We start from the raw sequence: 24,232 nt of genomic DNA, 5'->3' as shown, positions 1-24,232 counted from the left end.
CATGAAACCTCACCATATTAGTAATCTACCTGATCTCAAAAGGGAGATCATTCTACATGGGCATTATGATGGTTAAGGCTCTCCTACATAATACAGGCTGCATCTGCACTGCAGAATTAATGCAGTTTTGACAGCACCTTAGCTGGCATGGCTCAGTGCCATGGAATCCTGGAATTTGTAGCTTGTTGTGCCTTCTGAAAGAGAAGGCTCAGTATCTCACAAAACTACAAATCCCAAAATACCATAGCACTGAACCATGGTAGTTAAAGTGGTGTCAGACTGGATTATTTCTGCAGTGCAGATGCAGCCACAGTGAAGTGAGCATCAATAAATTGTGGAATGATAAGCAAGATTTTCCCTCGAGAATATGAAGATTGGGCACTTACATAGGAAACATGGTCCATAGTTTTTTACAACTTCTAAACCCAAAATAACATGGCTTGATAGCTAACTGAAATTTACTTCAAAGCTTTCAGTACAGGAATCTTACATGCACTTAAGAAACTCCATGGTGTAATTTAGCCACTGCATTCTGCACTTGCGGCATCTCCTGGTCCTACAGAGCAATTCCACTTAAAGAGCATTACAGTATTCCAGTTTGGAAGGGGAGTGATCTTTGCATCTAGATTGTCTTCCTTTATTCTACACACTTAGGGTTGCCACCTCCAAACCGGGACAAATGTAGGACAAATGTAGGACAATATTTTCAAATGTAGGACAATATTTTCAAATGTAGGGCACGTTTTATACAAAATGGAAGACGTGCGAAAAATTGATGATTTTTTTAAAAAAATGTTAATATAAATGCATGTTTCTTAGGCATGATCAAAATGGAGGACATTTTGGCATTATTCCTAGACAGATGGCAGAAATGTACTTCCCTTTCTGGCCACCCCCCCTCCCACATTCCAAAAAACACACGAAGCACATTTGGGCATTTGCAAACTGACTCACACAGCTAGCTCTTTGCATGCTAATAATAATAATAATAATATTGATAATCATGGCAGGTCCCTTTGCAAACTGACTCACACAGCTAGGTCTTTGCATAATAACAACAACAACAATAATAGGTCCCTTTGCAAACTGACTCCAGGCCCGTAGCTAGGCCTTTAGGGGCCCTGGGGCAGAAAGTACATTTGGGGCCCCTATGTTTTTTAATGTCTCGAGTCCTACTGCGCACCGCGGGCACCATCTTGGCACACCACTGTTTACATGGGGGGGGGGTGTCGATGACGTGACTCATGCGGCTCCTTTGGGGTAGGGTTGCCATTATTCTCTACCACCAAACCGGGGAAAATGTAGGGAAAATATAATTATAATTATAATTATTATCCCACCTCTCTTATGGATCAAGGCAGGTTCCATAAAATAATCCATAACAGTTACATCAAACGAAAATCATAAAATCACAATGCCCAACCCAAAATTTCTAGGACAATATTTAGACCAAAGTGTAGGTCAAATGCTGGATAAAATTTACCCAAAAAGTGGGGCATTCAATAAAAATGGAGGCCATAACCAACTAAAAGCTAAAAATATTAACATTTTAAAAAAAACATTAATATAAATCCTTATGTTATAGAGATCTTGTTGCACCTGTGAGACTAAATGCATCTCAGGGGAAGCAGGCTTTGGGAAAGCTCATGCTGCCAACTTCTTTCTTTCAGATAATAATAATAATAAGAATGAGAATACAATTCAAAGACAGATTTTGGATCACCTGTGAGACTAAATGCATCTGAGGAAGCAGGCTTTGGGAAAGCTCATGCTGCCAACTTCTTTCTTTCAGATAATAATAATAATAAGAATGAGAATACAATTCAAAGACAGATTTTGGATCACCTGTGAGACTAAATGCATCTGAGGAAGCAGGCTTTGGGAAAGCTCATGCTGCCAACTTCTTTCTTTCAAACAATAATAAAACTGAATTCAAAGACATGGAGATTTTGGATCACCTCTGAGGTTAAATGCATCTCAGGAAGTGCAGCATTGGTGGAGGAGGCCCAGGGTGCAATCCCTTGTTTGGGCATTAAAAAACACCACTGGGCTAGTCACACTCTCTCAGTCTTAAGGGAAGATGAAGGCAAACCCCCTCTGAAAACCTTTGAGATAGTCACACACTCTCAGCCTCAGAAGAAGGCAAAGGTAAACCCTCTCTGAACAAACCTCCCAAGAAAACCCCTTGAAGGCGCATGCACACACACACACTCTCGCACACACCCAAGTCACACTGTCTCAGCCTCAGAGGAAGGCAATGGCAAAGCTTGCCACTAAAACCACCTGATGATGAAATGACAACACAGGAGGTGCCTGACACTTGGGAAGAGCCTCCCCAGGGGTCTTGCTGGAGGGAGCCATCTTGGGGCAAAGTGGGGGGGAGAAGAGCAGGGCCCCAACAGACGGAAGGGCTCTGGGCCTCCTCTAGCCAGGGCCGGAAGGCAGTGGCGCACCCACCCAAGGCAAGCCCCAGAAAGCCCTCCACACTACAGCACACACACACACATATACACACACACACATATACACACACACACCGGGAGGACGAGGAGGAGGATGAGGAAGAAGAGAAGTGGGAAAAGAAGGAGAAAGGAGGAGAAGAAGGAGTGGACCAAGAAAATCCCAGGATAGGGTTGCCTTGGTCCAAAACGACTTGAAGGCAAGCAACAACAACAACAACAACAACAAAGGAATGAATTGCTGGAGCTTGGCTTCAACAGATGCCATCTCCCTCCCTCCCTGCTGCTGCATGTTTTTTAGGCAACCCTACCTTTGGCTGGGGCCCTGGGGCAGAGCTCTCTTGCCCTCCCCTAAGGGGCTGGGGGAGGGGAGGGATGCCGAACGTTTTCGGCATCCCTCAGTGTGAGTCAGTCAGGCCCTGAGGGATGCCAAAAATGTTCCCCCCTCCCCCAGCCCCTTTGGTCCTCTCCTCCTGTTGCTGCTGCTTCTGCTTTTGTTGTTGCTGCTGCCCACCGCCTGAGTCCCTGGCCAGCCCACATGGCCACAGGAAGTAAACAGAGGAGAGTCTCCTGAAAGGACTGTTCTGCTATTGGCCAGCCTGCCAGCCAATAGGAGGAGCTCCAGCCTCCGACAGAGCCCAACAGGCAGCCAAGGCACAGTAACAAAGAGCAGCCAAGGCAAGAGCAGCCAAGGCACGGTAACAAAGCCCAGGAGCGGGGAGCGGGGAGCGGGGAGCGGAGAAAGACCCGGGAAAAACGCCAAACCTTACCGTGACCGTGCAGAACAGTCCAAAAACGGGAAATGCACGCCCCCCACCGGGTTATGGCAACCCTATACACACTACACCATACAGAGGCTCCTGATCTGTCCTAGCAAACTGAGTCCTGAAGCTCTTCATACTGAAATTTTTGCTAGGATGCATGTGGGAAATAAAAATGAATGAAATGAATAAAATAAATATGCCAGATTATAAATGGAGGGGAACAGAAGGAAAAGCATGTAATTAGAGGTTTAATCAAATCTAAATACAGTTGCAGCAACAATGAAGGCTACCAAATTGCTACCAAAGGATTTTTTCATATTGGTCATTCCACGGCCAGGAGTACATTAGGACCTAGCACTAAAATTGGCCATGCCTTCTTCAAATTATTTTGACTTTCTAGGAGTTCAGGAAAAGGACAGAAAGTAAACTGTAAGTAGCCTATTTTAAATATTGCAGAAGCAATATAATTCTCACTCTTTAATCAGGGAGATTAACTCCAGACCTGAAGAGGTTATTAAATAGCATTCTTATAAGATTCAAAGCTGTTTTCAATTTTTGGACTGAATATATCTGAGACACAATGTACGGATGAATTAATGAAATATGCTAATTAGCATATTTACCATTATATATTGAACAGACCTGGAAGAAAGGATTAATTCATCTTTGAACATTAAACCATTGAATGTTCTAGTCCACAGACATTTTGTTTCCTAATCCATTTGGCAACTGAGAACTAGTATGTTGCAGTGGACAGAATATATGGAGAATGGGTTTAAACACCTGTCAGCCATAAAGCACACTAGACAACCTTACTTGAGCAAGATCAGTAAAATGTTGGCTTGTAGCCTTATATCCAGTAACCCTTTTAGGAATGCTCTTTTGGAACATTCTCAAAGTAGCTCCTCTTCCATGGTATATCAGATAGAAATGAGAGAGGTCCTCCTCCATTGTTAGCCAAAGTTATCTTTCTATCTGGCTGTCACCATTTTGTAACAGGAATGGGCAATTGCACCAGCGAGAACCAACTTTCACCCCCATGGCCCCTGTGCAGGCCACACCAATGCATCCTGTGCACTGAAAGTGATGGGACAGTTTTGGTTGGTTGGAATTTTGGAAGGTTGGGAGGAGAAAAACAGATATATCTGTGAGTTTGTAGAGAGATCTTGTAGCACCCTTGGGACTAACTGAAAGAAAGAAGTTGGCAGCATGAGCTTTCATAGAATTAGCCCAACTTCCTCAGGTGCATTTGGTGGAGTTGAAACCAGGGACCAATTGGGTGCAAATATCACCCCCAAAATAAATAATTTAATGTAGGATTTAGGGGAACTGTTTTGGGAGCCATAAGTTAGGTTCAAGATCTGCATGCAGCCCGAAAGCTGTATTTTCCCCACACCTGTTTAAAAAGTCTTGTTACAGCATGTCCTGCCTTCATCTCTCCTTTGCTTTCTAAGAAAAGCTGTACTATGTACACTTAATTGGAAATGCAGTGGGCCCTCCACATTCACTAGAGCTAGGGGCACAGCGCCCCCATGAAAGTGGAAAACCTGCAAATTAAAAAAAAACCCACTATTTTTAAAATCTCTCTACGATTCTCTAGGTCCTCCAGTGCAACTCTGTGGTCAACATCTGGTGGAAGGTGACCATAGAATCACACTTGAGGGCCTACAAATGCCTAGAGAAATATTTTTCTAGAAATGTTCAGGTCCTCTAGTGTGACTCTATGGTCAACCTCTGGAAGAGTCATACTGGAAGACCTAGAGATTCCTAGGGAGAGCATATTGATCAAATCTGTAAATAATCAAATCCACAAATGTGGAAAGTTAACTGTACGACTTGCTGAATTTAGTGGAACACACTACAGTGGAATTCAGGATTTTTCTCAAAATCCCACCTGTCCAATAAATCTCCTTCCCCTCAGTCTGGTTAGACCTATTTAAGGGAGAAAGGATCTCTAACAGTTATAAAGAATAAAAAAAAGGCAAGAAAGAAAGAAAAAGTGGGGGAAAGCAAGGAATAGAGAAAAGGCATTAATGGGGGAAAGCCAGGAAGAGACAAAAACAGGAGCAAGACGTAGAAGGAAAACAGGGTCATATAACAAGGGAAAGCAATGAAAATGAAGAAACAAAGAAACACCTTGCTGAAAAAGAGCTGACAGAGCAAAATGGGAAGGCATGGCATACAAAACAAAGGTTTTTACCCCACAGAAATGAAGTGTGAACAGTAGTTGGAATCCCACTGACAAGGAAACCACCTGCTGCCTGCCTGTCAGCCATACTGTTTTCATGGAGTATATGCTGGATGAAAGGCTTAGAAAGAGTAAAGAAGAACATGAGCAGGTTGGGCACAAGGGTGAGATCCCCCCACAACTCATTTTGCTTCATGGTGAGGCTGGCTCTGTGAAATGCTCCAGTTTCTAAATATTCCTCCAAAGGTGGTCTTCCAGGTGCTAGTGCTGTCATCACTAATAATCACTTGTCAGGTCAAGAAAATCTTTTCATAATATTTGTGACACAGTAGGAGATGTTATGATTGTTCCATATATATATATATATATATATATATATATATATATATATATATATATATATTTGTGGCTTATTGTTGCTGCAGGGTGTGTGTGTGTGTGTGTGTGACATGCTATCCTGAATTGCTTGGAGAGAGGATAAGACAAAAATCAGCATATTTAGATCAAGATGAAAGGGGGGGGGGAAGGTTATAAAAATCCCCTATTTGATCACCATCCTTTTCATTGCTGCAGGTTATCTACAACTCTAATTTTAAATTATAATTTTATTAATGTGTGTTGTGAATTACAGTAGAATCAACATGATATACACATCATTCCCCAAGCATGCTGGTTGTATAGCAAATTGTCGTCAGAACCACATGGGCAGAATGCAAGCACTGCTCTCCTCTATCCCACTGTAAATTTTCTGTACCTTAGTGTACTTTCTGGAACAAACATACTTATAGATTTTCATTACTAATTAAACAATGATAGCTAGAGGTCGCAATTTCTGATCTCAGTCATCCATTCACTAGGCACCCTGAGTCAACTCATTACAGAGAGTTAGAGTAGTTATCTATCTATCTATCTATCTATCTATCTATCTATCATCATTTCTACTAAACATTTTATTCACTTTCTTCCTCCAGTTGTGACCCACAAACCAACCATCAAGATATAAAAACCAAACAATAAAATTAAAATACAACGTTGGCCAAATTACAACACCAGAAAAATTGCCCCTGCTCCATGGGGTTTCCCAGCCTCAGGAGTATATTTAAAGGTATGTTGGACAAATGAGTCATCATAGTGTAGTTGTTAGCCCATTGGATTAAGATTCTGTAGGCAGGGTTCAAAGCCCTTCTTAGACATAAAACTTAACTGGGCATGTTATCTCAACCAGACAGGAAGGCAATGGCAAACCCATCTGAACAAACCTTGCCAAAAAATAAATAAATAAATCACATATTTGCCTTAGGGTAACTGTAAATCCAAAACAACTTGAAAACATGCAACAACAACAAAATTGGACAATTACAGAAAGCAGGGTTGTATGAAATTCTGGTAGAATCAAGTAAGATCTAGTGGAAGTACACTATTAGATTCAAGCCAATAATCATATAAAAATAATAACAATCAAGAAATATATCCATCTGAGTACAGTGTATAACTGTATAACACAATATATTTAAAACTCCTTTACCATGTTCTACAATATTCTATAAAGTTAGGATTGTCCAAGCCATGGTATTCCCAATCACCATGTACAGATAGATGTGAGAGCTGGACAGTGAAGGAAGTGGATGGTCAAAAAAAAACAACTCATTTGAGATGTGGTGCTGGAGAAGAGTGCTGAGGATACCAAGGATGGCCAAAAAGACCAACAAGTGGGTTCTTGAGCAGATCAAGCCTGAACGCTTCCAGGAAACCAAGATGACTATATTGAGGCTGTTGTACTTTGGCCAAATCATGAGATAGCATGGCTCATTAGAAAAAACAATAATGCTTAAAGGTAGAAGGCAGTAGAAAGAGAGGAAGACTGCATACCAAATAGTTAGACTCAATCAGGAAGACCACAGGCCTGAACAAGGTTTAAGCAGAGGCCTTGAATTGAGGTCAACTTGAAGGCAAACAACAAACATCAACAACAAACATCAACAACATTCTATTGTTTTTAAAAATAAACAGTGAACATCAAAGATGATAAAATACTTTCTGCATGAAATTCACAACTGATTTAGAAAGCTCAGTTCTAAGGAAACTATTATGCAAATGTATGGAAAACATAAACAAAATTTCTCAAATTACCTGTTTCCCAACCAAGCCATGAAGAAACTATCAAGAGAGCTTAAAAAGGCTTGAATTAAAAAATGGATCAACCTGTCTACAAATCAAACAGAGAGAGAGAGAGAAAACACACATGGCTATTTTTGAAAATGACTCTGTCTGAAAAGGCAGCTCATGCATCTTACCAGCATTTTAATCATGAGGCAGTTCTATCTGTCTCTGTCAAATTCAATAAATCTGTCCTTCAGAGTTAACCTATAACTGCCTTGCAACTATCACTCAGCAGCTGAAGTTGTCAGGAAAGACAGAGGACAAAAAGAGAAATTTCTTGGGTTGTCATTGGGATCATATGGGATGTGCCAAAGAATCTGCAATTACTCAACACTTTCACAACAAACAAAAAGTAATTTTGTTGACCATCTATGGAAAATCATATGGTCACAGGCCTGAGAAATCTAAAATGCATCCAGATAGCCATGTGTGTGATGACCCAGAAGCCAAGTACACCCTGAACTCAAATTTCATTCCACAGTATGTAACCAGCCCCCAGAACAAACAAGGAAAATGGGAGCCCATCTTCAGTTCATTCTGTCCAAACGTCTCATCCAAAAAAAGGACTTGTCAGGCCCTTTGAACAAGGAAATAGTAATCTGACTTTCTTTCAGCTTCTCCAATGTGGTCAAATCAGATTTGTTACAGGAGTCATCATCTACAATCAGCTCTAGAGCGGTTAGGTTTTCATCAAAGCAATACAAGATTCAAGAGGTAAGTGTACATAAAAATAAAGCCTCACGAGAGGAGGGCTTCACACTAGATCTCAGGGCTCACACAAATTTCAAATCTCACTGGAACCCCAAAACTCCTGAAAATCCTGCAGTGGCTGCCCAGCCATTAGTATATGAGAACTTTAGTCCGCTGCTCAGCATCAGCCCAGCTGGGCAGAGAAGATGAAGAGTGGTGCCATGCCAGGCACAATCCTAGTAGATGGATCACTGGCATTTGGTATGTAAGGTGTGCTTGTTGCATACATATCAAAAGCTTGAGGGCAGTTTGGTGGGAATATGGGTGGTGAACATTCTTAATTATGGGATTTGGTGCATCCCATATGATCCCAATATTAGATGTCCCATATATAATGGGACCCATGTAAACTACAACAGATATTATCCATCAAATTTAATCAAACCATTTAAATATTTAAAACTGCACTTGATAGCGAAGGACTATTGGGGTCACTATGCACAGACTAACTTACAATGCAAACCAAACAAAACTACACAGCATTCATAATTTATAATTGGAGGGTCTTTCATCAGACAAAAACTGTTCCATAAATATCCAGTGAGATATCAAGATCATCTTATATGTAAATCCTGATTTATATTTAATTGGAAGTCCAACAACTAATTTAAAGTTCTTTCCAATTAGAATTATAAGGAATTACTTTTTAAATATTTTCATGACTGCCTCAAAATGACAAGACGCAGCACTGGTGAAGCTAAATTCTGTTAAACAGACAAAACATTTTTGATTTATTCTGAATAGCTGTAAAATAATTCAAACTTTCTATTGCCTAAAGTGCACTGGCTTGTAGATGTGCTTATCACAGGGTAACCACCACTAACAAGCACTATTTTCTCCCAAATGTCATACTATTGTTGATCTCAAAGACCAAATTTATTCAGGTCTTCTGATTATCTCATATATTTTTATGACCTGCAGGCCTTTCAGATAAACTCATCTCTAGGAACACCAGATTCACTTCTGAGCTAGGCCAAACTGCCAGCTTTTTCAGCTTCAGCAGTAAGACCAAAGGGTGTGGGGAAAGAAAGAAAGAAAGAAAGAAAGAGTTACAAAAGCTGGAGCCAGATTCCCTTTTCTTGCACCATCAAAACCAAATAAGGCGAAGAGTGGGCAAATTACTTAAATTGAAGTCATATCAATTGGGAAGCTGACTGAGACCATACACTGCACCATAATTGCCCGCCATCAAATTCATGGGCCCAAACTGTCTGTTTTCCATCTGTTCCTACACCAATTTAAGCAATTTTGAACTTTGCTCTCCCTTGGTGAATGTATCACAGATTTATTAGAATGTCAGGGTCCAATTGTTAAGATTCTCTAGGGCAGGTTATTACAAGGTGTGGATTTTTGATGTCAGCCAGTCAAGCCCAGAAACAGTGAAGGAGCACAATCAATGTGGCTTTACTCTCGCCCTGGAAACCCATAATATAAGATAATAATGAAATACTCCAGGAGAAGAGGAAAAGGAGCAGGGGAGATTATTCTCTTTCACCATTACCTTGAAGATTTCTCTGCTAATGGTTCTAACACCACAAAAAGGTTTTAAAAACACCGCATTTCTAACTGTCAGAAATCATCACTGTTAATATCATAGATTTTATAGATTTATGTCTTCTTGTTACAAGGATTGAACCTACAGAAGTAATGTCATGAATGCATTAGGAGATCTATTCATACCTGATACTCAATTCACACATCAATTCCATTATCTAATCTCCATTTACCATACATAAAAAAGGAGGTGCATGCAACCATGTGTACATATGTATCACAACTTAGCATTAATATTTTATGAAGAAGACTGCCATTCATGAAAGCATACAGTATAATAACTGTAATAGTATGTAAAGGGTCAAAACAGTCTGTTCTTTTTCATACCAAAAGTGCTTCAGAGATTACAAATGAGGTTTGAGTTAACTTAAAAGGAATGCAGATCCTACTTTTGAATTTATTTGTTTTAAAAATATTTCCATACAACCCTTCATTCTGTTTTGATTTCAGGACAAGATACCATTGAGCCATCATTTGACAAAAAGTAAACACAATGTTTACAAGCTACACAATTTTTAAAAAAGACAACAGAAATACCTCAGTATGTAAAGATGTTTTGCCAGGAACCACCAGTAAGATTTCAGTGTGAGACTTTTTAGAGCAGCAATGCCCCAACTCTGGCCCTCCAGGTGTTTTGGACTTCAGCTCCCAGAAGCCTCAGCCACCTTGGCCAATGGTTTGGGATTCTGGGAGCTGAAGTCCAAAACACCTGGAGGGCCAGAGTTGAGACAGCACTGCTTTAGAAAATGCAGTCCATTGCTTTTAAAAAAATATCACTCCTTTTTAAGTGAATAACATATCTCTGCAGAGATGGAAATTTGCATCACTATGCTGGTTACAGCTAATGGGAGCATCAGTCCAACAAACATCCAAAAGATCTCATGCTTTGTACCCTTACTTTAGGCAAATGAATGGTTAATAACCCATGTCACTGTCAACCTACTACAGTACAGCAGTTCTCTGAAAAACATACCAATTAAAGCAACAAATTCTTTCTGCTGACAAAGTCTTGACTGCTATGTTAGGAATCTGAATCAATGCCCTGGCAGTTATAGAAACTACTTTTTATGTGAAGTCAGTCCCTATGCTATGCTGTCTACTAGACAGTTTAAGGAAGGCTTGCCTAGAATCAGCAGAATGGGAGGGGGATTCAAAGCACGAGAGAAAACAAGTAGAGCAGCTCTCCAAAATGGTGGGATGCTTAACACTAAGCTAAACTATTTTCAAGGAGCCAACTTCATTATTTGACATCTTTGGGGGGAGGGAGGGTATTTAGCCCCATATATATCAAGGGTGTGCACACATTTTGTGCAGGGCACTAGCGGGTGTCTGGCTCCTCAGCTTAAGTTGGTATGATGCAGCAAACTGTTTAACAGCCCTTCACATATCTACTATATGCAAGACCCCCAAGAAGGCAATTTCACCATCTCCTGCCTGGCCTCCTACCTTTCACATTTGTTGCCATCAACAGAGTCTTTCCTTACACTGCACAATTAAAAATGCAGTCAAACATTTTTTTCAATAAAGTTCTTTGTCAAAGAACTCCCCACTTTCTGCCACTTCTTTGATAAGAACTGAACTTGGTTATTGCTAAATATAATCAGTTAAACTTTTTTATTATACAGTACAAGAAACAGAGAAACATAAAACATCACCAAAACAGCAAAATCTAACATTTGTTTTGGCAATGTGAGATTTGGGAATCCAGCAGCTAGTCAAAAATACATATATCCCCTTCTATTCTCTTTAGCAACATTTGTTAACATGCTTAGCATATTCAAGAGTGTAAATATTTTAACTGTGTCAATCCTTCTTTTAAGCTTTAATAACTCTATTCCACCTAACCCCCTACAGCCAGCAATATCTCATCATGTTTCTCTATGGCTGGATCCACACTGCAGAAATAATCCAGTTTGAAACCACTTCAACTGCCTTGACTCAATGCTATGGAATTCTGGGAACTGTATGAATTTTAACGCTATGGAATTCTGGGAACTGAATTCTCAGAATTCTAAGAATTCTGGGAATTCCATGGCATTGAACCATGGCAGTTAAGGTGATGTCAAACTGGATTGTTTCTGGAGTGCGGATGCAGCCTATAATAACTCGCATCAACTGTCTGCCACCACTGACTTTTCCCACAAGATATTAAAAGTGCATCTCCATCATTTTGGAAAGCATTAGTACACTGTCAAAAGCAAAATTCCTTTTCTCTCAGACATTAGCACATCAGTTTACAATGTATCAAGCAAGAATTATACAACAGTAACCATTCTATACAGCATATACAGCAGCTACATAACCACACTACTTCCAAAATAAATACTTAAAATCCAGTTACAATTTAGTTTGACACACATGGTCAAAAAACAAACTTAGGGTCATGCAAAGCATTCCCTGGAACTACATATTGCAGGTTTGTTGGCAATGGGTAACCCATTTGGCTTTTTAAAAAATGTGTGAAATCAGTGTGCCCAATTCTGTTTAAGAGAAAGCAAGCAGGGATGGTCCATTGCCACTTCTGGCTTAGGTTTTGGCAAATATGATTTAAATATTAAAGGTATCAGGATTAATGGTAAGAGTTCCATCTTAAATCTTTATGCATATGACATGGTTGTAACTCTTTGTAAGCCAATTCAACAGCTTCCAAATGTTGGAAAAATTGTGATGCTATAAATACTTCCTTTCACATGTAGTGGTGTTGGCCAAAAGCCCAAAAATTTTGGGTGGAGATTTTCAATAAAAATCAAATCAAAATTTTTACTTTCACCAGCACTGGGTTTACTCTTAAAGAAGGAAACAAAAAACTTATTCATAAAAGTATTTTTTGCCCAGAAGCACATATGGCAATTGCTCAAAAAATGAAGGAGGATGGGGAGCCCTGAGAGAATCAAAGAGAGGCTGGACAGATACCTGCTTGTGATGTTCTAGCAGGAGATCCTACACTGAGGAGGTGGATGGACCTGATGTCCCATAGGGCTCCTTCTGGCTCTATGCATACCAAGTGTCCTGGGCAATATTTCAGAGCAAGACAATGCAAACCTCTGAGTACGTATTGCTTGCCAAAGAAAACCATGGGGTCACCATGAGTCATCAACAAGGAACTTGAAAACACATACACACACTTTGCAACACTTTGCAACAGCTAGTCATTTCATCCAAAAGCATGCCCTACTGCAGTAGTAGAAAGCCTGCCAATCGCCAAACGTTACTAGTCTTGAATGCTTGTCACACTTCACCAGGACTAGGAGCAGTTGAAATGGAACAACTCTGGGCCTGAACAGACAGGCCAAAATAAAGCTGCTTTGGATCACTTTGGAGGTATGGTGTTTAAATGACACATGCATCTTAGGAAGCCAGAAGCTGCACCAAAGCTGCACTCCAGTCCTTAGGACTGGAGCATGGCTTTGGCATGGCTTCTGGCCTCTTAGGATGCATCATCATTTAAAGAGTATACCTCCAAAGTGACCCAAAGCAGCTTAATTTTGACCTGTCTGTTCGAGCTCTCTATTTTTTCAACAGTTCCCAGAACCCTCTTGCTAGCTCTGTGGCCACATTAGCTGGAAGTCTATATAAATTGCAGGTTTTTAAAAAAAATTAAAACTCCCCAAGCTCTAATCTAGAAGGCCATAGGTTACCCAGCCCACACTACTATATGGGGCTGTGTGCTGCCCTTGTGTCTAGTGGAGTTGGGAAGATGGTCAGGCGATGTAAGGCATCCTTTGATTGATTTAAATACCTCCTTCTTAGATTTCTTAAATCCTGCATATCCGTGAATAAGACACAAGGGCAATTATGCAAGGGCATTCATCACTAGTGCCTTGTGTGGTAATCTCCTTAGTCTCCTGTCTATATGTCTAATATTCTGTCTAATACTCAGCTGAGTCTAAATGCAGAAACACAGAGCAGCCACCACTGTTGTGTTGTTTCCACAAGAGCATTTCTCTCTCCACCTCTTCATTTCAGGGAACAAACCAGCTTTACAATCCCATTCTGAGGGGGTGGGAAAGGCCAGGAGCTCACCTTTCCCTTTCAGGCAAACAAAAAGGCCTCAGAGGTGTGCTGGAAAAGCCAAGCAGCCAACTTGTGAGAAACTTACGACAGAGCTGCTCTGGTGGGATTTGAACAAACTCTTCTTTGGAGAGCCCCTCAAATTGGACATCTTTCCCTCAAACAGAACCAGGAGTGGAGGAGAGGTGAGCAGCCTTACTCCTTTTGCAGGATGTGTCCCCCATTTCAACCTTTTATATTGTGGGGAGTGGGAGTGTTTCAGTTATGTTTTTAAACTTTTGTATGTTTTTAATGGTTTTTTTATACTGTTTTAACTGGATTATGTTTTTTTAATACAAAGTTTTTTAAAGTGTTTTTCTTTTTGTCTTGTGAGAAGCCAGGTCCCTTTGTGGGAGATAGGTAGTATAAAAATGAAATAAATATATAAAACCCCATGTTGCCCAGGAGGCATTCCAAAATGCCTTCCATACGGATCAGGGCTAAAGAAGCATGAGCCAGTGTGGTGTAGTGAATCATAGAATCATAGAATCGTAGAGTTGGAAGAGACCACTAGGGCCATCCAGTCCAACCCCCTGCCATGCAGGAAATCCAAATCAAAGCATCCCTGACAGATGGCCATCCAGCCTCTGCTTAAAGACCTCCAAGGAAGGAGACTCTATCACCCTCCGAGGGAGTGCATTCCACTGTCGAACAGCCCTTACTGTCAGGAAGTTCCTCCTAATGTTCAGGTGGAATCTTTTTTCCTGTAGCTTGCATCCATTGTTTCGGGTCCTGTTCTCTGGAGCAGCAGAAAACAAGCTTGCTCCCTCTTCAATATGACATCCTTTCAAATATTTAAACAGGGCTATCATATCACCTCTTAACCTTCTTTTCTCCAAGCTAAACATCCCCAGCTCCCTAAGTCGTTCCTCATAGGGCATGGTTTCCAGACCCTTCACCATTTTTGTCGGCCTCCTTTGGACACGCTCCAGTTTCTCAATGTCCTTTCTGAATTGTGGCGCCCAGAACTGGACACAATATTCTAGGTGGGGCCTGACCAGAGCAGAATACAGTGGCACTATTACTTCTCTTGATCTAGACACTATACTTCTATTGATGCAGCCTAAAATAGCATTGGCCTTTTTAGCTGCCGCATCACACTGTTCACTCATGTTCAACTTGTGGTCTACTTGGACTCCTAGATCCCTTTCACACGTAGTTTCATTCAGCCAGGTGTCACCCATCCTATATCTGTGCATTTTATTTTTCCGCCCTAAGTGCAATACCTTACATTTCTCTGTGTTGAATTTCATTTTGTTAGCTTTGGCCCAGCTTTCTAGTCTATTCAGGTCATTTTGAATCTTGATCCTGTCCTCTGGGGTATTAGCTATTCCCCCTAATTTGGTGTCATCTGCAAATTTGATAAGTATGCTCCCAATTCTGTCATCCAGGTCATTGATAAAGATGTTGAATAGCACTGGGCCCAGGACAGAGCCCTGTGGGACCCCACTGGTCACTTCTCTCCAGGATGAAAAGGAGCCATTGTTGAGCACCCTTTGGGTTCGGCCGGTCAACCAATTGCAGATCCATTTAACAGTTCCTTTGTCTAGCCCACATTTTACAAGCTTGTTTGCAAGTATGTCATGGGAAACCTTGTCAAAGGCCTTAGTGAAATCAAGATATACTATATCCACAGCATTCCCTTCATCTACCAAGCTGGTAATTTTATCAAAGAAAAAGATTAGGTTTGTCTGGCATGACTTGTTTCTCTGAACCCCATGTTGACTTTTTGTGATTATGGCATTGCCTTCTAGATGTTCACAGACTCTCTGTTTAATGATCTGCTCCAGAATCTTTCCTAGTACTGATGTCAGACTAACTGGATGATAATTGTTGGGATCCTCTTTTTTCCCCTTTTTGAAGATGGGGACAACGTTTGCCCTCCGCCAGTCTGCTGGGATCTCTCCTGTTTTGCAGGAGTTTTCAAAGATTATTGCCAATGGCTCCGATATTACATTTGCCAGTTCTTTTAATACCCTTGGATGGAGTTCATCTGGTCCCGGAGACTTAAATTCATTTAGATTAATAAGGTGTTCCTCTACTATCTCTTTACTTATTCTGTGCTGAAATTCCTCTATTCTGTCCTCTGCTCCATTATCCTCAGGTTGAGCACCCTTTGCCTTTTCTGAGAAGACTGAGGCAAAGAAGGTGTTTAATTCTGCCTTTTCTCTGTCTTCTGTTAGCATTTTGCCATCTTCTCCACACAGTGGCCCTACTGTTTCCTTCTTCTTCCTTTTGCTGCGGACATATCCAAAACAGCCCTTTTTATTGTTCTTAACCTCTCTAGCAAGCCTGAGTTCGTTCTGCGCTTTAGCTTTTCTGACTTTACCCCTACACATGCCTGCTATTTCTTTGAATTCCTTTTTTGTGATTTCCCCCTTTTTCCATTTCTTATACATGTTCCATTTCAAACTTAGCTCAGTTGAAAGTTCCTTAGTCATCCATCCTTGTTTCTTAAGACACCTCCCGTTTTTCTTTCTCACTGGAACTGTTTGAAATTGTGCCTTCAGTATCTCTCTTTTGAGAAACTCCCATCTGTCCTGAACTCCTTTATCTTTTAGTATTTCTGACCATGGAATCGCCCTCAATATTTCTCTAAGTTTACTGAAATCCGCTCTCCTAAAGTCTAGGATGCGTGTCTGACTATGCCTGGCTTCTCCTTTCCACTGTATTACAAACTCCAGGAGAACATGGTCACTTCCACCTAAGGATCCCACCACTTGCACCCCATTAACCAAGTCATCCTTGTTGGTTAGGATCAGATCTAAAATAGCTGACCCCCTTGTTGCCTCTTCCACCTTTTGGACCATGAAATTGTCTTCCAGGCAAGTGAGGAATTTGCTAGGCCTTGAGGATTTTGCTGAGTTTGACTTCCAGCAAATATCAGGATAGTTGAAGTCGCCCATCACTACTACATCTCTCTTTTCTGACTGTGTGGTCATCTGTTCTAGAAAGATATCATCCAATTCCTCAGTCTGACTTGGCGGTCTGTAGTAGACTTCCACCGTAACAGCCTTGTTGTTTCCCTCTCCTTTGATTCTTATCCAGATGCTCTCCACCTGGCTTCCATGATTGATGTCTAGGATCTCTTCACTGGTGTAAATATTTCTGACATATAGTGCTATTCCTCCTCCTTTCCTGTTTGGCCTATTTCTCTTAAAAAGGTTATACCCCTCTATTTCCACATTCCAATCATGAGACTCATCCCACCAGGTTTCAGTGATGCCTATTATATCATATTTGCTTTGTTGTACTAGGAGTTCGAGTTCATCTTGCTTATTTCCCATGCTCTGTGCATTAGTGTAGAGACATCGCAGACCATGGTTCCCTTTTACTTGCTGCCTGTGCAAGTTCTTTTGCCTCCCACTGTTGGGTCCTTGCACTGTTTGCCTTGTTTCCTCTATGTCAGTTTGACTATTTTCGCCATCCCTTTCGCCTTCCTTAATATTATCTCCCTTCCCCACGGAACTCAGTTTAAAGCTCTCCTGATCAAGTTCTTGAGACTGTTGGCAAAAACATTTCTTCCAACTGGAGTGAGATGCAACCCGTCTGTTGCAAGAAGTCCCTCCTCATGGAACCGCAGCCCATGATCGAAGAATCCAAATCCTTCTCGGCGGCACCATCTGCGAAGCCAGTTGTTCACATCTGCTATTTTCCTCTCCCTTCCTGGACCATGCCCTTCAACTGGCAGAAGAGACGAGATGACAACCTGTACATCCATTCCTTTCAGCTTCCTACCAAGCGCCTCGTAATCCCTTTTGATGTTCTGAATGCTGTGTCTTGCAGTATCATTAGTTCCCACGTGGACCAAAAGGATTAGTGGTTTGAGTATTGGACTGTGACTCCTGGAGAACAGGGTTCAATTCCCAGCTTGGCCATGAAATCCACTGGGTGGGCAAGTTACATGTTCTTAGCCTGAGGGGAAGGTCATGGCAAACCAAATCCTCTGAACAAATCTTGCCAATAAAGCCCCATGATAGGTTCACCTTAGGGTCTCCCTATGACAGAAACAACTTGAAGGCATGCAACAACAACAGTGGTTTGAGCATAGGACTATGAATCTGGAGATCGGGATTTGATTCCCAGCTCAGTCATAGAAAACCCACTGAGTGACCATGGGCAAGTCACACACACACTCTCTACACACTGATTCTACAGACTAACATGGCTGTACCTTTGAATGTATAGGAATGTTTTAGCATGTGTGTGTGTGTGTTTGTGTGTGTGTGTGTATATATATATATATATAGAGAGAGAGAGAGAGAGAGAGAGAGATTAAGTGGCAAACTCAAGGTCTGCTATTTAGAATTTATACATATATTAATTATATATATAGGGATGCAGTGGCTTAGTGGTTAAGATTCCAAATCTGATTATTGTAAGATCAGAAGGTTGGCAGTTCAAGGCCTTAGTGCTGCATGATGGGGTGAGTGCCTACCACTAGTTCCAGCTTATTATTATTATTATTATTATTATTATTATTATTATTATTAATAATATATTTGTATCCCACTTATAATAATTATTATTTTTTATTATTATCTCACCTCTTCTACAGGATCAAGGTGGCTCACAACAGCGATAGAATACAATATAAAATACATCATACATTATAAAATACCCATTATTTCCTCCCTCTCAAAAAAATACCTTAATAAAATACCATTAAAACAATCGAAACCATCGAGACAATCTAAACGGTGGCCTGTTACAGACTGCCAAAATAAAGCTGCTTCGGATCTCTTTGGAGGTATGCTGTTTAAATGATGCATGCACCCTAAGAATCTGGAAGCTGTACCAAAAGCTGCACTCCAGTGCTTAAGAATGGAGTGTGGCTTTGGTGCGACCTCCGGACTCTTAGGACCCATGCATCATTTAAACAGCATACATCCAAAGAGACCCAAAGCAGCTTTATTTTGGCAGTCTGTAACAGGACAATCAAAGCCATCAACGGTGAGGAGATGGCCAATTTGGAGTGTTATGTGTGACAATCCATATCTCTGGGAGACCAGGTGATTTAGTCAAGGAATGGCCTATTGGAAAAGATTCATCTTGACAGCCTTTTTGAAGCTGTCAAGATTAGTAATGGTTTGGATCTCTTCCGACAGGCCTTTCCACAGTTTGGGAGCAGGCGATGAAAAGGTCATCTGGGTGACCTAGTTTTTATTGGCTGCAGCAGATTCTTCCCAGAAGACCTAAATCTGTGGAGTGGATTATATGGAAGGATATCTTTTCCCAGAACTGGGACTCAGAGCGCCTTCACAATATTAAAAGAACAAAGCTTCTGCCAACCTAAGAGTCCAAAAGCATGCAAATCCAAGTAGATAAATAGGCACCACTTTGGTGGGAAAGTAACAGTGTTTGATGGAGTTAGGCTGGCCACATGATCACAGGGTCATTTCTGCACAACTCTGGCTCTTCGGTTTAGGAATGGAGACGAGTGCCACCCCCTACAGTCAGTTACAACTAGATATTCATGTCAAGGGGAAACCTTTACCTCATATTGCCTTCTACGGCTTGAGCTTATGTGAAAGGCAAGCCCCATTAGAAGTAATGAGGTGCGTATCCGCAGCGTGCGCCCTGTGTGTCGCTGTGAGCATGCATCTCATTATTTCCTATGGGGCTTGAGCATATGCTCATTTCACCATATGTAGGGGAGTCCAGAATGGTTCCCCTGCATATAGGGAGGGCAGACTGTGTGTGTGTGTGTGTGTGTGTGTGTGTGTGTGTGTGTGTATATATATATAATATTATGTATTATGTAATATATAATTCTGCCATTTGATCGAAAGGCCATTTTGCCATTTAATCTATTACATGGCAATTTAATATTTAAGTGCTAATTTTGCCATTTAAACTAATACACACCCACCCACACACACACATATACAGTATATAGCATATTTTCAACCTGGGGATGCTTGAACCTGTGGGTACAGAAATCTGTGGCTACTGTATTTTGAAAAGGTCTTCCCTTTGTTGTTGTTGTTGTTGTTGGCGCAGTGGTTAAATGCCTGTGCTGCAGCCACTCACTCCCAAATGGCAAGGTTGTGAGTTGGATCCCAGCCAGGGGCTCAGGGTGGACTCAGCCTGGCATCCTTCCATAGGTTGCTAATACCCAGCTTGTTGGGGGCAATGAAGGTATGCATTTGTAAACCGCTTAGGGAGTGCGTAAGTGCACTGACAAGCGGGATTGAAATGTACTTGCTGTTGTTGTTGTTGTGGTGGTGGTGGTGGTTTTCCCCAGCCGGGGCCTGTCCTCCTTGGCTGGAGGAGGGGGGCCAGTGGGGCTGAAGGGGAGCCCGCCTCTGGAGGGTTCGGGGAGGGCTAGAGGCCATTTCCTGGGCGCAGAGGCGGCTGAGGAGACCCAGCCCAGGAGCAGCTCCAGCGAGGCGACATTTTAGCAGGCTCTTGCTACATTTGTAACCCAGGAGGAGCAGCAGCTCCAGGCGGCATTTGTGCCAGAGCGAGGCGCCTTTACGCATCTCTTCTTGCCTGCCTTCCTTCTTTCCTTCCTCCCTCCCTTCCCCATTCGTGGCACAACCAGAGCCCTCTTTCCCTCGGCCTCCCTCCCTCTTTCCCCTTCTCTCACACACTCTTCCTTCCTTCCTTCCTTCCTTCCTTTTACCTTCTTTGGCTTTTTTCCTCCTGGCCAGGGTGCCCCCGAGTTTCCCCAAGAAGGAGTCGTCTTTCTTCCGAGAGGGGGGTGACTTGGGGCTGGGCGACTTGGGGGACGAAGGCGACTTCTGAGGAGAGGTGGCCATGGCGGAGGAGGACCCCCAAAAACAACTCCAGGAGAAAGGTCTCCTTCCTTCCCCGCCTCCTGCTCCTTATTCCCCGAGGAAGGGGAAGGGCTCCAAGGCTTGGAGGCTGCTCTGCGCCCCCCCTCTCTCTCTCTTTCCCTTCCTTCCTCCCGCCTTCCTTCTTCCCTCCCTTTCTCTGGCTTTCTCTCAGGCACACACCCAGAGAAGGAGGTGCTGTTTTTCCCTCTCTCTCTCTCCCTCTCAAAAGCAGGCCAGCCTCAGCCTCAGTCCCAGCTTTTCCCTCTCCAGCCTCAAAACTCTTCTAAACTTTTCCAGCCGGAAGGAGTGGCTGGTTCTTGGCCAGAGAGAGGCGGCCAAAGGCTTGGCTGCAGAATTGGGGGGTTTGGCTGAGGGAAGAGGCCCTGGCGGAATCTGTCTCTCCTCCACCGGAGACCCTCTCGCGCCCTTGCAATTCGCTACCGTTTCTTGCCTGATCTTGTTGATGTTGTTTTCCTGATGTTTGTAATGTATGGTTTTTAAATGGTTAAGGTTTAATTGGTGTTTGAAGGGGAGGGTGGGATTGGGGATATGGGATTGGATGTAAGTTTTCACCTGTAAGCCGCCTCGATTGTCATAAACAGAGAGGCGGGTTACAAATAAAAGTTTTATCTATCTCCCAATTTTTCTCTCTTCTGTTTTTGCTAGGTGACACCTTGCCTGGTGAAGAAGCCTGTGGAGCCTCGAAAGCTTGCAACAAGTATATTGTGCATTTCGGTTGTCCAATAAAAGTGTCGCCGTTTGGTGGATTTTTGTTTGGACTTTCCTGGCGTAGTGTTGTTGTTGTTTGAGTGTTGGACTAGGGCTCTGGACAGCAGGATTCGATCCCCAGCTCAACCATGAAACCCACTGGGGTGACCTGGGGCAAGTCACACACTCTCAGCCTCAGGGGAAGGCAATGGCAAACCTCCTCTGAACAAATCTTGCCAAGAAAACCCCAGGATAGGTTTCCCTTCAGAGCGCCATAAGTCGGAAGTGACTTAAAGGCACACAACACACCACTGTCAGGGATGCTTTGGTTGAGAGTTCCTGCATGGTAGGAGGACTGTTCGATTACCACACTACACTCTTATAAGTGCTGCTGTTCCACTTTAACTGCTCGGGTGCCTCCTGTTGCATTCTGGGGTTTGCAGTTTAGGGAGGGGGCATTTAGAATTCTCAAACAGAGAGCTCTTAGGCTTCACTGAACTACAAACCCCAGAATGCAACATGGGTAAAAGTGGAATAGCAGCACTATAAGAGTTCTTCCAACTCTATGATACTATGAACAACATATTGTAACAGTGAGAGCCAGCATGGTGTAGTGGTTTCAGTGTTGGACTTTGGAGACCAGGGTTTGAATCCCGGATCAGCCACAGAAACCCACTGGGTGAACTTGAGCAAGTCACTCTTAGCTTCAGAGGATGCCCATAAACAGCCACCCTCTGAGCAGGGTGACCAGATGTCCTAACCACAAAGGACAAGGCGCTGCAAAATGTAGGGTGTTCAAGAAAAAAAGAAGTAGGACGTTACTAAATAAAAGCTAAAAACATTTCAAGTAAATTTGTGCTTCTTAGTCATGCTCCAAAGACGGCATTTTGAAACATTTCCCAGGCAGAGGTTGAAATGTAGGACATGTCCTGCCTCTGAGAAAAGTTGCCAAGAAAATCCTGTGATAGGTTTGCTTTTGGGTCTCCAGAAGTTGGAAGTGACTTGAAGGCACACAAGAGCTGCATCAGCACTGCAGAAATAATCCAGGTTGACACCACTTAAATTGCCATGGTTCAGTGCTATGGAATTCTGGGAACTGTAGTTTATTGAATTCCACCTTGAATCCCATTCCCACTGAATCCTATTATATCCCAGGCAGGATATAAATCCTTTAAATAAATAAATATAATTGTGGCACCAGACATGACAGAGAAGATTAAATGTCTCACTGCACCACTAACTACAATTTCCAGAATTCCATAGTATTAAGCCATGACAGTTAAAGTGGTGTTCACCCAGAATTATTTCTGTAATGCAGATGAAGCCAGCAACACAACAGGATTCTCCAATGCGGGCCCACAGTTCAGTGTGGACACTTATTTTTGATAAAAGAGAATGGGATTCTTGTTGAGGAAGCATGCATGTCTCTTGCCTGCTTCCTGAGATCACTTTGGACCTCCTTTCTCTATCAATAAACAGGACAGGGAGGAGGTGCATGCATTAAAGAAAGAAAACAAAACATAGTGGGGCCACAGTAATGAGCAGTTCTGGAGGCTGCTGCGGACTGTAGATGCCCTATATGTGTTGTGGTTTATCAGAATAGCCATACTCAGTAACATAGTTTCAATAAAAAATACTTATTAAAAATTCAAATATAAAGAAATTTTGGAAGTTACCAGTATTGTGAGGTACTTTAGATCAGGATGTGACCCACTTGTACAGCCAGGGTCACCAGAGTTATACGTATACTGTGGATAGGGTTGCCATAAGTCAGGACCTCCAAACCGGGACAAATGTAGGACAACATTTTCAAATGTAGGACACAATTTTTAAAATGAAGGACGCGTCAACAAAATTGATGCTTTTTAAAAAAATGTTAATATAAATGCATGTTTCTTAGGCATGATCAAAATGGAGGACATTTTGGCATTATTCCTAGACAGATGGCAGAAATGTACTTCCCTTTCAGGCCAAACACCCCCCTCCCATTCCAAAACACACACAACAGCACATTTGGGCATTTGACATGGCTTTATTTAACATGGCTTCTTGCAAATTTCATAGCATCGTAGAGTTGGAAGAGACGCAAGGGCCATCCAGTTCAACCCCCTGCCATGCAGGAACTCTCAATCAAAGCATCCACGACAGAGAGGCTTATTGTATAACCAAACCCTTTGGGTTTAATACTTAACATGGGTTAACATGGCTATGCATATTGAACATGTCAAGGTGGTTTAACTAGAAGTGGATTTGCCCTCAGTTAATAAAAATACAGAAAAGGGAAAATAAAGGCACACATTCTGGGGGAAAATCCACTTAATAAAAATACAGAAAGGGGAAAATAAATACACACAGATGGGGCCAAAAATCCACTAAATAAAAATACAGGGGAGGAAAATAAATACACACAGATGGGGCCAAAAATCCACTAAATAAAAATACAGGGGAGGAAAATAAATACACACAGATGGGGCCAAAAATCCACTAAATAAAAATACAGGGGAGGAAAATAAATACACACAGTTGGGGCCAAAAATCCACTAAAAAAAATACAGAGGAGGAAAATAAATACACACAGTTGGGGCCAAAAATCCACTAAATAAAAATACAGAGGAGGAAAGTACATGTTGGAAATGGCTACCTACCTCCTCCTCCTCCTCCTCTTCCTTTTCATCTTCGGTGCCAAACAGCACCCGGAAATGGGCCTTTTCCCTCCCACTCACCCAGAGGCAGAGGCTTGAGCTCAGTGCTCCTCCTCTTTCTCCTCCTCCTCCTACGAAGCCTTACCTTCTCACTGAGGCTGGCCAATGGTCGACT

At 42.1% G+C, this 24,232-nt stretch overlaps 1 protein-coding gene across 2 annotated transcripts in view; it reads right to left on the bottom strand.

Annotated features, from left to right (window-relative positions):
• The window catches only part of PARVA (parvin alpha), a 117,792-nt gene extending 96,960 nt beyond the window's left edge, over window positions 1-20,832 (bottom strand). The window contains exon 1 of one of the 2 annotated variants that reach the window (XM_042452824.1): window positions 20,554-20,832. In XM_042452824.1, coding sequence (XP_042308758.1) covers window positions 20,554-20,689 — 136 coding nt within the window. In that variant the 5' untranslated portion in view covers window positions 20,690-20,832. Of the gene's footprint in view, window positions 1-7,541; window positions 7,641-20,553 lie in introns of those variants that run through there. The other variant, XM_042452834.1, reaches the window with a different exon arrangement.
• Between the last annotated feature and the right edge of the window lie 3,400 nt (window positions 20,833-24,232).

This window comes from Sceloporus undulatus, chromosome 1 (assembly GCF_019175285.1).
Source record: "Sceloporus undulatus isolate JIND9_A2432 ecotype Alabama chromosome 1, SceUnd_v1.1, whole genome shotgun sequence".
NCBI classification, from domain to species: domain Eukaryota; kingdom Metazoa; phylum Chordata; class Lepidosauria; order Squamata; family Phrynosomatidae; genus Sceloporus; species Sceloporus undulatus.
The sequence above is the reverse complement of the archived record's forward strand: the minus strand, read 5'-3'. Positions and strand labels throughout refer to the sequence as shown.